The 14,002-nt window shown below is 47.7% G+C and overlaps 1 protein-coding gene across 6 annotated transcripts in view; it reads right to left on the bottom strand.

Moving 5' to 3' along the window:
• Positions 1–12,025, bottom strand: part of XYLB (xylulokinase) — a 47,512-nt gene extending 35,487 nt beyond the window's left edge. For 2 of the 6 annotated variants that reach the window (XM_004759355.3, XM_045089141.1), the window contains exons 1-3: positions 11,866–12,021; positions 10,254–10,336; positions 1,061–1,130 (exon numbers count right to left, since the gene is read on the bottom strand). In XM_004759355.3, the coding sequence (XP_004759412.1) occupies positions 1,061–1,130; positions 10,254–10,336; positions 11,866–11,922 (210 nt within the window). In that variant the 5' untranslated portion in view covers positions 11,923–12,021. Of the gene's footprint in view, positions 1–1,060; positions 1,131–7,463; positions 7,483–10,253; positions 10,337–11,865 lie in introns of those variants that run through there. The other 4 variants (XM_045089143.1, XM_004759353.3, XM_045089142.1 and 1 more) reach the window with 4 other exon arrangements.
• Between the last annotated feature and the right edge of the window lie 1,977 nt (positions 12,026–14,002).

The following is a 14,002-nucleotide window of genomic DNA, read 5'->3' as shown; positions in this document are numbered from 1 at the left end:
AGGAATCAGAGAGTCACTCCAGGCTGTGTTTCCCTCGAGGGTAGAACAGCCACTGGAGCTTTGACCTGACTCCACCATCCCTACCCTCTGCTGGGAGGGCTCCTCTCGCAGCCCAGGTTGTGCCAACTGGGCCCTCCTGGCCAAACCCTGAGCAGGGGATGGGGCATAGCTGGACAGGGGACTGGCAAAGCTAGAACAGGTCCAATCCTGGGGCGCTGCTCACAATGAGAAATCATGGGGCCCCACCCCCAAGTCTGGCTCTCTACCTATTGCTCATCACCTCAAGTTAAGGCCCCAATCTATCAAAGTCCCTGACATTATCACTGGGACCTCTAGACACAGACTCTTGCCTGTCACCCCAGCACCCCTTGGTCTGGCTTAGCCTTGGGAAGTCCATTCTAGCTGGCCTGGCCGGTAGAAAGCTGTCTTTTACCCTAATCCTCCAGTATGAGTCAGGGTTAAGTTGATTTAAAAAAATTTTTAAATTACACTAGTTATCTTAACAGAAAGATTTCAGGAGAGGGAACTGCTTAACCAGGTACCAGAGGACTGGACCAGCTTTGGCAGACACACTGAACATTGCCTTTGGCTGGCTTCCAGTTTCAGGGTCTCGGGACCCCCGAGGCAGACCTAGCCCTATCATGCTGTTCTGTACTGGCCATACCCCTGGTCCCACGGCACCATGGGTCACCCATGTTCGGCAACAGGCAACTTCCTTTCTTGTTGGTCCTGAGCAAGCAGGCCTGGCCTGGGGTCCATCTGAGCCCGAACCCTAAAACGCCAGTGCTGTGTCTGCATCTCAGGGTTTGAAGGTTGGCCAGAGGGCCTCCCGCAGTGTCTGGCAAAGGTTTGGGAAAGGCGGTATTCTCAGGATGGCTACTTCCCGGCAGGGCCTGCCAGTGCTCTAGCACCAGATCTGCTAGATCTTTCTGTGCCCTCTTGGCTTGGAAGTACTGACACGTGTTGAGTGCTGAGGGGAGTCTAGCCCGAGGAGCCAGGCTGACTCCCTCACCCAATGAGGACCTGGTCTCAACAAAGAGTCTGGGCTCCCTGTGCTTACCTGGACCCACATCAGGACTGGAGAGGTCACTGTCAGTCCATCCTCGTGAATGTGAACGCCACCCTGAGTCCTACAAGAACAAGACAGAGTGCTGGGCAGGGCCTTGGGCAGGGACCCGGTGGGGATAGAAATGCCCCTTCCCCAACGTCAGTGGGAACACTTTAAACTGAACGAGGCTGAACAACGCTGGCAGGAGGGAAAGAGGAGACCTAGGGAATTGCTCAGGGGTGGTGATTCTCAGACGACACCAGCAAAACTAAGCCTTCTAAATATGAGGGGCTCGCCCTGGAAGGCAGGCATGGCACCACTTGCACTGTGGTCATGAGGGCACTAGGGGGTGCAGAGCTGGATTAAAACCCTCCCAAGCCCACTGGGTTTGGAGAGGTAGAAAGGATGTGCCACACAGAGGTACTGCGTCTGCAGGAAACGTTCTTGGCCATCAGACCAGGGAGTCCTTGAATTGCAAGCCTGGAAAGTTGCCTGGACCCCTCTCCCTACCCTCGTCCCCCCATAAGGCCCTCGTGCAAATAACTGATTTGACAAAATCCAACTCTTTCAATGATGCGTTTATCTTTATTTTTAAAATTTTGTTTATTTACTTGAGAGAGAGAAAGCACAGAGGTATAGGGAGAAGCAGAAGCCCACTGAGCAAGGAGCCTGATGCAGGGCTCGATCCCAGGACCCTGAGATCATGACCTGAGCCAAAGGCATACACTTAACCGACTGTGCCACCCAGGCACCCCTCAAGGATGAGTTTAAAACAATAACAACAACAACAACAGGGAGCCTGACTGACTCAGTCGGTTAAGCATCTACCTTTCAGCTCAGGTCATGATCCCGGGGTTATCTGGGATCGAGTCCCACGAGTCCCTGCTTTACTGGGAGTCGGCTTCCCCTCTTGCCTCTCCTGCCACTCATTCTCTAAATCTCTCTCAATCAAATAAATAAATAAAATCTTTAACAAACAAACAGCTCAGAATCCATAGCTAGATGCTATGAGATAACCATGGGACCCAGAGATTCTATTCCTAATTTTCCAGCCAAGAGAAATGAAAGTAAAAGTTCTAAGGCAGGTTTGTACACAAGTTTCCACAGCAGCCTTATCTGTGGCAACAGAAAACTGGAGTTAGGGGCGCCTGGGGGGCTCAGTCGTTACGTCTCTGCCTTTGGCTCAGGTCATGATCCCAGGGTCCTGGGACTGAGCTCTGCATCAGGCTCCCTGCTCAGCGGGAAGTGTGCTTTTCCCTTTCCCACTCCCCCTGCTTGTGTTCCCTCTCTCACTGAGTCTCTCTCTGTCAAATAAATAAAATATTAAAAAAAAAAAAAAATCTGGAGTCAACTCAGGTGTCCCCAAGCAAGTGAATGGATAAATTATGGTATGTATGTGTGTGTGTGGTGGAGAACTACATGATGATGATAATAGTAATAATAATAAAGTGAACTACTGGGGCACCTGCGTGGCTCAGTGGGTTAAGCATCTGCCTTCCACTCAGGTCACGATCCCGGGGTCCTGAGATCGAGTCCCACATTGGGCTCCTTGCTCGGTGGGGAGCCTGCTTCTCCCTCTGCCTGCTCTGCCAACTCTGCCAGTTCTGCCTGTAGCTCTCCATGCTTCTGCTCTCTCTGACAAATAAATAAATAAAAATCTTAAAAAAAAAAAAATGAACTACTGATACACACACTGACAGAGATGAATCTCCAATGATCATGCTGAGTGAAGGAGGCCAGGCCCACAAGAGTCCATATTATATGACGCCATGTATATCAAATGCCAGAAAGCACAAATCCACCTGTTGTGGAAAAGGAGGTCAGTGGTTTTCCAAGTCCAGCGGGGAAGAAAGGATGGAATGCAAAGGGGCACAAATAATCTTTTCGGAGCGACGTAGATAGTCTGTATATCATAATTTTGGTGGCACTTTCCCAGCTATAGGTCTGCCTCTATGAAAATGCACTCGAGTGTACATTTTAATGGATGTCCTTTTTTTATACACAAATTATACTAAATAATACTGACATTTTTGAAAAGATACTATAGGGAAAAGGTGAAAAAGAGCAGCAAACTTCCCAATAAAAAGAGACAATAAAAACCATCAGAAAAAAATGTTGCCTTTACAAAACACATGATAATTGCAACTAAACAGTCCGCATGTATTTAACAACTTAAAATTGGCAATTTCTGCTAGGAGGGAAGACTGGAGCTCCCCACACCTGCCAAAGCACCAGGCCCAAATGTTTCACAGAAAATGCTCTGAAACCTTTAAAAAACAAGTATTTCTAATAGTATTTATATTGTTCCAGGGCACCTTGGAAATTTCCAATTTTTTGTGTGTGAAATACAAAATCAACACCAAAACCTAACAAATACTGTACCAAAGTACAAGCAACAAAGAAAAAAAAAGATTAAATAGACAATTAAAATTTAAAACTTTTGTTTCAAAGGATCATCAAGAAAGTGAAAAGACAACACACAGAAATGTGAAAAAAGTTTTGAAATCATGTTGTCTGTTAAAAGACTTGTCTTCAGACTAGCCAAAGAACTTTCAGAACTCAATAATAAAAAGACAACTAAGGAAGCTGAAAAATGGGCAAAGGATCCAAGTGGACATTTCTCCAAAAAGGATACACAAATGGCCAAACATATTCAACATCATTGGTCCTTAGAAAGATGCAAATCACCATCACCATGAACCACCATTTCATGCCCACTAATACAGCTATAATCTGTAATTGGAAGAATAGTAAAAAACCAATTTGGGCAAAAACTTGGGAGAAATTGCAATCCTCCTATACCACTCATGGGAATATAAAATGGTACTGTTGCTTCGGAAAAGTCTGTTCATTCCACTCCTAGGTATATACCCAGTGGAAATGAGAACACATGTCCACACAAAAACTCATACACTCGATTAGTCAGCTCTGGCTGCCGTAACAATTACCACAGATGGAGTGGTCTAAACAGGCATTTATCTTGTCACAGTTCTGGAGGCAAGAAGCCCAGGATCAAGGTGCTGGCAACTTTGGTTTCTGGTGAAAGTGTTCTTCCTATGTGCAGAGGGCCATGTTCTTACCGTGTCCTCACATGACCTTTCCTCTGTGCAGACTCGGGGAGGAGAAAGAGACCTTCTTCTTACCAGAACACCAGTCCTGTTGGATTAGAGCCCCATCCTTACCACCTCATTTCCCTGACTTACCTCCCTACAGGCCCTATCACCAAATACCAACTACAGCCACACTGGAGGTTAGGGCTTCAACAGGATTTCTCAGAGGACAGGAAGGGGGCACAACATAGTTTATAACATCCATGAATGTTCACAGCAGGATTGTTGATAAGAGCTCAAAGATTATCTGGATTATCTTTGCTGGATATCTGGCAACTGATGTATGGATAAACGAAATGTAATAACTATACTAAATGGAGCGTTACTGAGTATATTATAGAAAGGAATGAAGTACTCATAGCATACAAGAGAAACTCTGAAAGCATTATGGTAAGTGAAAGAAACTTGCCAAAAATTACCAGCCATTGCACAAATTCATTGATAGGAAATGTTCAGAATAGTCAAATCCGCCAAGACTGCTTGCCAGGGCTGGAGGAGGGGGCGTAAGCAGTGACTGCTAGTGGATACAGGGTTTCTTTTTTTGAGGAGATGAAAATGTTCTAAAACTAAATAGTGGAGACTATGACCCAGTTCTATGAGTATATTAAAAACCATGCAACTGTACATTTTAAAAGAGTGAATTTTTTGGTACATGAATTCTATCTCAATAGAGCATTAAAAAAAAACAAGTGATGGGAAGGGATGACCCTGTATTAGTTAATTTCCCTGGTTTGACACAGTTGAAGTTAGTTCCCACTCATGCAAAGCATCATCAGTGGAGTGCTGGGGACCAGGAATGTGGAGTGCGGGGGTGGGGGTGGGGGCAGTTCTCTGTTCTCTGAGGTTAATCAGAGACCCAGGAGGACAGGGGCTCTTCTCATCTTCTAAGCGGTTTCCAAGGTGCCCTGGACATTCGCATCCAGCCACAGGACCCAGAAAGACACAGGGCAGAGGATCACAGCCAGGGTTGTATGTTCTGATAGAGAGCCCTGTTCACTTTCTCCCACGTTCTGCTGGTTAGGACTTAAGTCACACAACGGACCAAAACTGCAAGGTGGGGGTATGCCCAGGAGAAGGAAAGAAGCCTGGTAGATTGCTGCTCAATCGCTACAGAAAAGTCCCCATCTACATTAGTAAAAAGATACAACAGTCAGAAAGTTTAAAATGAATTAGAGGTACCACGTGGTTTTGCCTTGTTACAAACCACCTCATGGCTAAGTAACCTGAACCTACTAAGCTTGTTTAGCTCACAATTCTGTGGGTCACTGGGCTGAGCTTGGCTGGGCTCCTTCTGTGTGTCGGCTAGCAGTAGCAAGAGGGCCAGAGGGCTCTGCCTCTGGGGGCCAGCTGCTGCTTCTCTTGGCTGGGGATACCGGGTAACTTAGTCATGTGCCTCACATTCTCCAGCAGGCTGGCCCGAGCTTGGTCACGTGGTGGCTGGGCAGGGTTCCAAGGATGAGAGCAGAAGTCAGCAAGGCCTTCTTGAGGCTTAGGTCTAGAACTGCACAATGTTCCTTTCCTCTCATTCTACTGGTTAAAAATCTGCAGGTCAGGAAATGACTCCCATCTCTCGATGGAAGGAGCTACAAACTCACTTTGCAAAGGGGCTGGGTATAGGGAGGGGTGGGTAGAATGGTCTTTTCTGCAACATATCCATATGTCAAACCCAGGCACCTGGGTGGCTCAGTTGGTTAAGCAACTGCCTTCGGCTCCGATCAGGATCCTGGAGTCCCAGGATCTAGTCCCACATCGGGCTCCCTGCCTGTTGGGGAGTCTACGTCTTTCTCTGCCCCTCACCACTCTGATGCTCTTTCTCTCTCATTGTCTCTCTCTCAAATAAACAAAATATTTAAAGAAATAAATAAAATTTCCAGTAATTAAAAAAAAACAACATATCCAGACCATGTGAAGTATTCAAAAGAAGCTTGAACAAATGGAACAAACACATGCTTTGACAGGAAAACTCAATCTCATAAAGTTGCTAACTCTCCGCAACTGTTAATTTATAAAAGTAATATGATTTCAATAAAAATATTAGTAATTTTGCTTTCTGGAACTTTAAAAGCTGATTCAAAAGTATATATCAAAAAAGAACAAGAGGGCGCCTGGGTGGCTCAGTCGTTAAGCATCTGCCTTAGACTCAGGTCATGATCCCAGAGTCCTGGGGGAAAAAAAAACACCCCCCCTCCTCAGCGGGGGGCCTGATTCTCCCTGTGCCTGCCACTTTCCTTGCCTGTGCTCTCTTTCTAAGACAAATAAATAAATAAAATCTTTAAATAATAATAAAAAAAAAAGAACAAGAATGTCCATGGACACTGTACAACAGTCAGAGGGGACCAACAATTCTATATATTAAATCATATTATAAAGCTGGAATATTAAAACACGTTACTGGCTCATGAACAGACCCAACTAATGGAACAAAAGAAAAGACCCAGAAATCGACCTAACCATACACAGAAATTAGCAAATAAAGCTGGCATCTCAAATCAGTGAGGTAAAGATGAGCTTTTAAAATATGGTAGCAAGACAATTGGAGAGTCATCAGTAAAAAATTGGAGCTGGATACAAATGTCATGCCATACACCTAGATAAACTTCAAATATTTTTATGTAAGAAAACGGAAACCTTGCAAGAACTAGAAAAAAATGCAGGCAAATTGCTTCACAATCTCAGAATGGGGAAGGCCTTTCAAACTGTGACTCAAAATCTGAAAGCAATAGGAAAAGGCTGAGAAGTGCAGTAGCACAGGAAACACCTTCACCTCTAACCCCATGTTAGAAGAAAAGAAATACTAAAAATGAGAACACAGGAATGCCTGGGTGGCTCAGTAGGTTAAGCTACTGCCTTCAGTTCAGGTCATGATCCCAGGGTCCTGGGATCGAGTCCCACATCTGGCTCCTTGCTCAGTGGGGAGCCTGCCTCTCTCTGCCTCTGCCTGCTTGTGTTCTCCTGTGCGCGCTCTCTCTCTCTCTCTCTCTCTCTCTCACAAATAAATAAATAAATAAAATCTTAAAAAAAAAAAAAAGTCTTTAAAAATGAGAACACAGATCAATGAGAGATGAAAAGAGGAAAGCAGTAGAGAAAAATCAACAAAACTGAAAGCTGACATTTCAAAAAGATCATTGAACTGATAAACCTCTAGCCAGGTTAACCAAGGTAATAAGCAAGAAGACACAAATGATCAATATCAGAAATGACAGAAGGCCATCACTACTGATCCCACAGACACCAAAGGAAAATAAAGGAATATTATGAACAATTCTGTAGCCACAAATTTAAAAGCTTAAATAAAATGGACCAACCCTGGGCATCTGCGTGGCTCAGTCATTAAGTGTCTGCCTTTGGCTCAGGTCATGATCTTGGGGTCCTGGGATGGAGCCCTGCATTGGGCTACCTGCTCCACAGGAAGCCTGTTTCCCTCTTCCACTCCTCTTGCTTGTGCTCCCTTTCTTGCTGTGTCTGTCTCTGTCAAATAAATAAAATCTTTAAAAAAAAAAAATGGACTAATCCCTGAAAGACAAAACTACCAAAACTTAAATACATAGTCTACAGTAATACAAACTACAAATGCAAGATGGCTTCCAACGTCGGCTCAAAGCAAGTCTACGACATGAGCAGCAGTGATTCATGCCAAAGAGCCAACAGGGAAGTAATATCTTTTTTTTTTTTAAGATTTTATTTTTAAGTAATATCCACACCCAACAAGGGGCTCAAACTCACAACACTGAGATCAAGAGGGGCACGCTCTACTGACTGATCCTGCCAGGTGCCCCACTTCTGGGGCATCTAAAACAGTTGTGGAGGGACAGTTCCACCACAACCCCCTCTCAGAGACACCTCAGAATCTACAAGTCCACAGCTATTATGGACTGAATTATATCCTCCAAAATTCTTAGGTTGAAGTCCTAATCCCTAGTACCTGTGAATGTGACTGTGTTTGGAGAAAGAGCCTTGAGAAAGGCAATTAACTTACAATGATGTTATCAGGGTACACCCTAATCCTGTATGACTGGTGCACTTATAAAAGTAGACGGGGACACAACACAGTGGAGGCACCAGGGATGCAGGGGCAGAGGATGACAGTGTGACAGGCAGCAAGAAGGTAGCCATCTGCAAATGAAGGAGAGAGGCCTCTCAGAGGAAACTGACCCTACGAGCACCTTGATCTAGGACTTCCAGGCTCCAGAACTATAGGAAAATAAGTTTCTGTTGTTTGAGACATTCAGTCTGTGGTATTTTTTTCTGGCAAACTAATACAACAGCTAAACTCATGATCTTTCTCCCTAAGACAAAATCTTTTCAGTCTACCGTCATCCAGAAGGCCACCCAGAAACCTCTCCTTCATATCTCAAATTCAGTTCTTCCCCAGGACTTGTCAATTTTGCCACCCAGCTCTCTCTTCCAAGATGCTATCATTTCCCATCCAGATGATCTTGACACACCTCCATGGTCTCCCAACATGCATACTGACCAACCCCCAACTGATTTCCCACTGCACCCAGAGAGATCTGTTCAAAATACAAATACAACTGTGTCACAACTTACTCCCATCTGTATGGTCCTTTGGGGGCTGTTCATAGGTATTAGTATCCTAATAGAGAAACTTGTACCCAGGCCTATGTGATCCAGCCCAGCCTCCACCTCCCTCTCTGCTCTCCAGCCACACTGGCCTTCTTCAATTCACTGAATAAGCAGTGCTCTTTCTTGCCACAGGGCCTTTGCACACACTGCTGCTTCTGCCTAAAACGCTCTCTCCTTTCCATCACCAGGCAAACTCCACTTACTCAGACCTTGGCTAAAACACTACTTCGGGATGCTTCCTGACCACTCCCCAAGTTTGGGTCACATTCCTTTCTAATAAACATTTGGAGAAGTGAGTTCCTTTCCTCTAATGGCCTTCTCTGAGTCTATAATCAAATATTTTGTCAGAGTCCTTGATTGGTATCAGTCTCCCCTACTTAACAGGAAGCTCTGGGAAAGTAAGGACCACATCCCTGGTTCACCATCAAATCCTGATACCCTGCATGGTGCCTGACACAAAGCAAGTCTCAACTGATACCTACTGCAAGTATGGATGAACAAGTGCATGGAACTGGGAAGGAATGGAAAACACATTCAGGGCACAGGAAAAAAAGGATGCTGAGAGGTCTTCCCAGACCAACACGCCTGCAGTTTGATAAAAATGGATCTATAGATATATCAGCTCTCAGATTCTTGGACGCAACTCTAATATGGTAGGGGACAGGTAGGGATGGTGGTCCTCTACACACACCACCAAGCAATTCTTGGATACCAGAAGATGATCTGACATTATCTACCCAGAGACAGCATCAAATCCCAGTGTAGGGGTCAGTCCTACAACACTGCCCACCCAACCCACTTTAGATACCTGGCACCAGCCCTAAGCTTTTCCCTAAGCCCTAAGCTTCTGACCAACCAGTCACAGATTGTTGGTTCCAGTGGCCTTAGGTTCTTTTAATTTGCTTGAGCAGCTCACAGAACTCAGGGAAACTCATACTTAGGTTTACCAATTTATTAAAGGACATGATAAAGGACAGGAATCCACAGCCAGATGAAGAGGTACGTACATAGAGTGAGGTATGGGGAAAGTGCAGGGAGCTTCCATATCCTTTCCAGGCACGCCACTCTGCCCAAACCAACCCAGAAGCTCTCCAAACCCAGTCCTTTTGAGTTCTTGTGAAGGCTTCATTACACAGTCAGGACTTAGTCATTGGCCATTGACCTTTCAATCTCCAGCTGAAAATTCCAACCCTCTAATCACATGGTTGGTCTTCTGGGCAACCAGCCCCTACCCCCAGGTGGGGTCCAAAAGTCACCTCCATTAACATAACAAAAGACACCTTTCTAACTCTCAACTCTTAGGAAGTTCCAAGGGTTTGGGGAACTGTGAGGCAGGAACTATGGATGAAGACCAAATGCATGTGAGAAATATATTTTGGCCATCTGAATGACCAAATATGTATTTCTTCTAAATCACAATATCACACCAGAATAGTGTGGTTAATGAATGTAAAAGGTTAAGGGACAACTCCAAAACCAACCCCCCCAACACATATATACTATGTACATACCCAAATTCTAGAAGGTCTTTGTCAAAATTCACACTGTCCTCATAGAACACATTCAGCTCTGCATCAACAGCAACAACTTTCACCTGCAAGGCATTTTTAAAAATGGTGTATAGAGGGCGCCTGGGTGGCTCAGTGGGTTAAGCCGCTGCCTTCGGCTCAGGTCATGATCTCAGGTCCTGGGATCGAGTCCCACATCGGGCTCTCTGCTTGGCAGGGAGTCTGCTTCCTCCTCTCTCTCTCTGCCTGCCTCTCTGCCTACTTGTGATCTCTCTCTGTCAAATAAATAAATAAAATCTTTAAAAAAATAATAAAAAAAATGGTGTATAGAATTTTCCTCAGCTTCTACACTGGTCCAGGGGTAGGAACATCACCAGGTGAAGCCCCACACCCCAGTGAGTGGCTCAGCCTGGAGACCTCCCAGAAGGCTGGGGGTACATCATTGTAACCACAGTAACAGAGGCCTCCTCTGGGAACATACCCAAAGAGTAGGTAAAATGAAGAGGCTGAGGCAAAGTAGAAACACCCATACAGCTCAAGGCATCTTTGCCCCCTAAACAACCAAAGCCAAGATCGTCTTAGAACCAGATGTTCATAGATGAGCTGATTCCAGAGCCTGGCAAGGATTCCTGAGTAAGTCTTGTAGGGGAAAGAATGAGAGGCAGGATCTGGAGATGTCTCTGGGGACCCCGTCTGCAGGGACCTGAGAGATCAGACAAAGTCCCTGGGCTGTTCCCACAGGCCATGATCATGGTCCAGAGACATACAGGTCCGGATGGAGCAGACCTCCAAACTCTGGGGTGTATACAGCTCCTCTCCCGGACAGATGGGCACTGAGACCCAGCAAGGCAACCTCACTGCCCAGTCCCACAGGAATTTCTGGTCAAAACTGGTCTAACCCTGCCCTCCCAGACCCATCTCGGAGACCGTGGGGTTTGACTGCACCCGTGCTGATTTCCCAAGTTAAGGAAAAGTAGCCCCTTGGCACCCCACACGCAGTTTGAAGGCATTTTGGCTCTGCTCTCTGTCCGCAGAGCCCCGGGAGCAGCACAGCCCGTCCTGGGGCCAGCAGTGCCGGGTACGTTGACCTGGGCATGTTGGTGCCAACCACGGGTGGAACAAAGTTCATGCGTACATCGTGCCCATTCCACCTAAAAAGTTTCAAGCAGTGATCTGGTTCCAGGTCACTGGTTATGCCCGCGTGCACGTCTACCGTCTGTCTGTTGCCGAGTCTCAGGCGGCCGACTAACGTCCTTCCTGTCCTTCCTGTCCTTCCTTTCCTTCCTTCGAGGGGCGAGCGCTTCGGGACCCCGGCCGCTCCGGGCACTTCCCGCTACGTGCCCGCGGGATCCGCCGGGGCTGGGGGTGGGGGCGCCCACCGTTTCCGGGAGGGCAGGAGTCCAGGCAGGGTCGCGGCCGCATCTAGCCGGCAGGCGGCACGGGTTAGACATCAGGGGGAAGGGGTCGCCGGCACCCCCAGGAAGCGCAGGAGGGAGGCTCGCCCGCGGCTCGGCCCAGGGTTCCCCGCGCCCGGGTCCCGCCAGCCAGCCCGCCGTCCCGGAGGAGGCAGCACGCCCCGCCCCGCCCAGCCCGGACCCGGGGCCCGCGACGGTACCTGCTGCGTGCTGAAGTCCCAGCCCAGGCAGCATGGGCGAGCGGCGTGCTCGGCCATGGCCGCGGACGGTCCGGCGGCGCGTCGGTCCGTCCTTCCCGGGGCCGCAGTGTCGCCGCGCTCCAGCGCCCAGAGACGCCGGGCCCGCCCTTCGCTCCGCCCGGCTGGACTCCCGGACCCGTGTCACTCTCGGGCTTGCGCTCTGGCGCCGCCTGCCGGGGGACGGGACGGGGACACGCGTCCCGCCGGGCCCTGGCGCGCTTCACACCTGTGCAACACAGGTATCTCCTCCCCTGCCCTCCCCCTCATCCACCTATGCCTGTGCTCTCCTGCACATCTCTTGCCCTAACGCAGCCTCGCTTCCCTAGGAGGATGTCTGGGCCAGAGGTTCCACCTTTAACCTAGTTTATCCCTACTTGTCTTTCTCGTGGCCCTGACCCTGGAGGCTTCCATGGCTGTCTCTTGGGTGCTAAGGCAGCTGTCCCCTCATGCTGGTGACACGGAGGTCACAGGCAAATGTACCCTGGAGCGCTGGGCTTTAGTGGGCCCTGTCAGGTCCTAGCAAATCTGAATGGTTACCCAGGTCTGACATGGGCCACATCCCGCCTCTGTATTTAAAATCAGAGCTTCCCATGTTCTGGACAGGGAGGCTCATTCCTTCCTGGGGTCAGCAAGTATTGGTAGTCTAATGTGTGCCAGACATGTGGCGGGCGCATGAGAAACAAAATCAGACCCACTCCCTTCTCCCCTGGAACCGAGAACATCATCTCTTTCCCACATTCTACCTGGCTATGTCATTCTTGTTCCCAGGACTGACTTCTGGGAAGATCTGCCAGGTGAGATGCTTCTCCCAGGGCCTTCCCAGCCCATCAGAGCCTCTCTCATACTTTTGCAAAGGTCTGATTACCTTGCTGTCCCTCTTGCTGAACTTGAACTGCTTAGAGCCTAGATTCTCCCTTTTGCCAGAGGTTCTTAGATCAGTGGCAGAACTGGGCTCAAACACCAGTAAGTTTGACTCCAGAATCTGAGTGTTTAACCACAAAGCAAGACAATTTTCTGGGCAGTCTTGTGAGAAGGCCCATGGCAAAATACAAATCTCTTTGAAGGACAAGGCTGCTGGCTCGGTCTCAAGTTGTCTCACAGGGAGGCCTTCTCTTGTTCAGGGGTGCTTTTCTCTGTGGGCTGTGGCACCCACCCCATTCTGGTGACTCATCCTTTCTTTTGGTGTAACAGCCCTTTCACTGTGGCCAGAGAAGGCTGGAAGTCTGAGGGCCCGTTTGCCTACATAAGAAAGCACCCATCTGCAACTTAGCCCGTTAGCAAGGAATGAGGACAGAAAGTGTAATTCCAAGTCGTTGCTGTCTCTCAGGTTGTCCTCTCTTCTGATGCCCTGAGAAAGCACACCAAGCAGTAGAGGTGTTTCTGGGGGACCCTGCGGAAGAGCTGCTGTGGCCTGAGTGAAGACAGTCTTTTGCTTATTTTACTCCAAGCTTGAACCTGTCTCCCTGCGCAGCACCCATTAGAGAGCCCCTGCACTGACTTGGGAACAAAGCAGAAACTGCCCTCGTGAAGTCTCTTCTCAGTGACCAAGATACCCACAATCCCCAGTGAGGCTCCTTCCCTCATCTGGGGCTCTAACTGATACTCCAGCATCCGGGCAAAGCCAACCCCTAGGAAGTCAATGGTCGGATTTGCATAGAATGCAGTGAAATATTATTTTCTCCTCCAATTTATGTGCATTGTTTTCTTCAAATACTACTAAGTTGTTAGAACATAAATATATATTCACCTATTTGGATGTAACTACTTAATACACAGAATTCATAGCCATTGCTTTTGGCCTAGGAGTTGCATGAAAAATTTGTTGGGATTCTAAGGGTGCTGTGAAGTGAGAACATTTGGGAATCCCTGATCTCGTTGTTAGCTTCTAACTGCTTCATCATACTCAATAGTATGCCAACTCCGCATTTTACTGTATTTCATTGTACCGCATTTTTGTGCCACCCCATGAGTGACACCTGGGTGGACGTCAGCTCCCCATTAATGCAAACAGCACTGCACACAACCTCCTCATCCATGGCTCTATGGATCCGTGTGGGGGAATTTTTCAGGGTTATATATCCAAGAGTAAGATTTCTAC

This window comes from Mustela putorius, unplaced genomic scaffold (genome assembly GCF_011764305.1).
Source record: "Mustela putorius furo isolate JIRA1106 unplaced genomic scaffold, ASM1176430v1.1 tig00003834_pilon_pilon_pilon, whole genome shotgun sequence".
In the NCBI taxonomy this organism is placed as follows: domain Eukaryota; kingdom Metazoa; phylum Chordata; class Mammalia; order Carnivora; family Mustelidae; genus Mustela; species Mustela putorius.
The sequence above is the reverse complement of the archived record's forward strand: the minus strand, read 5'-3'. Positions and strand labels throughout refer to the sequence as shown.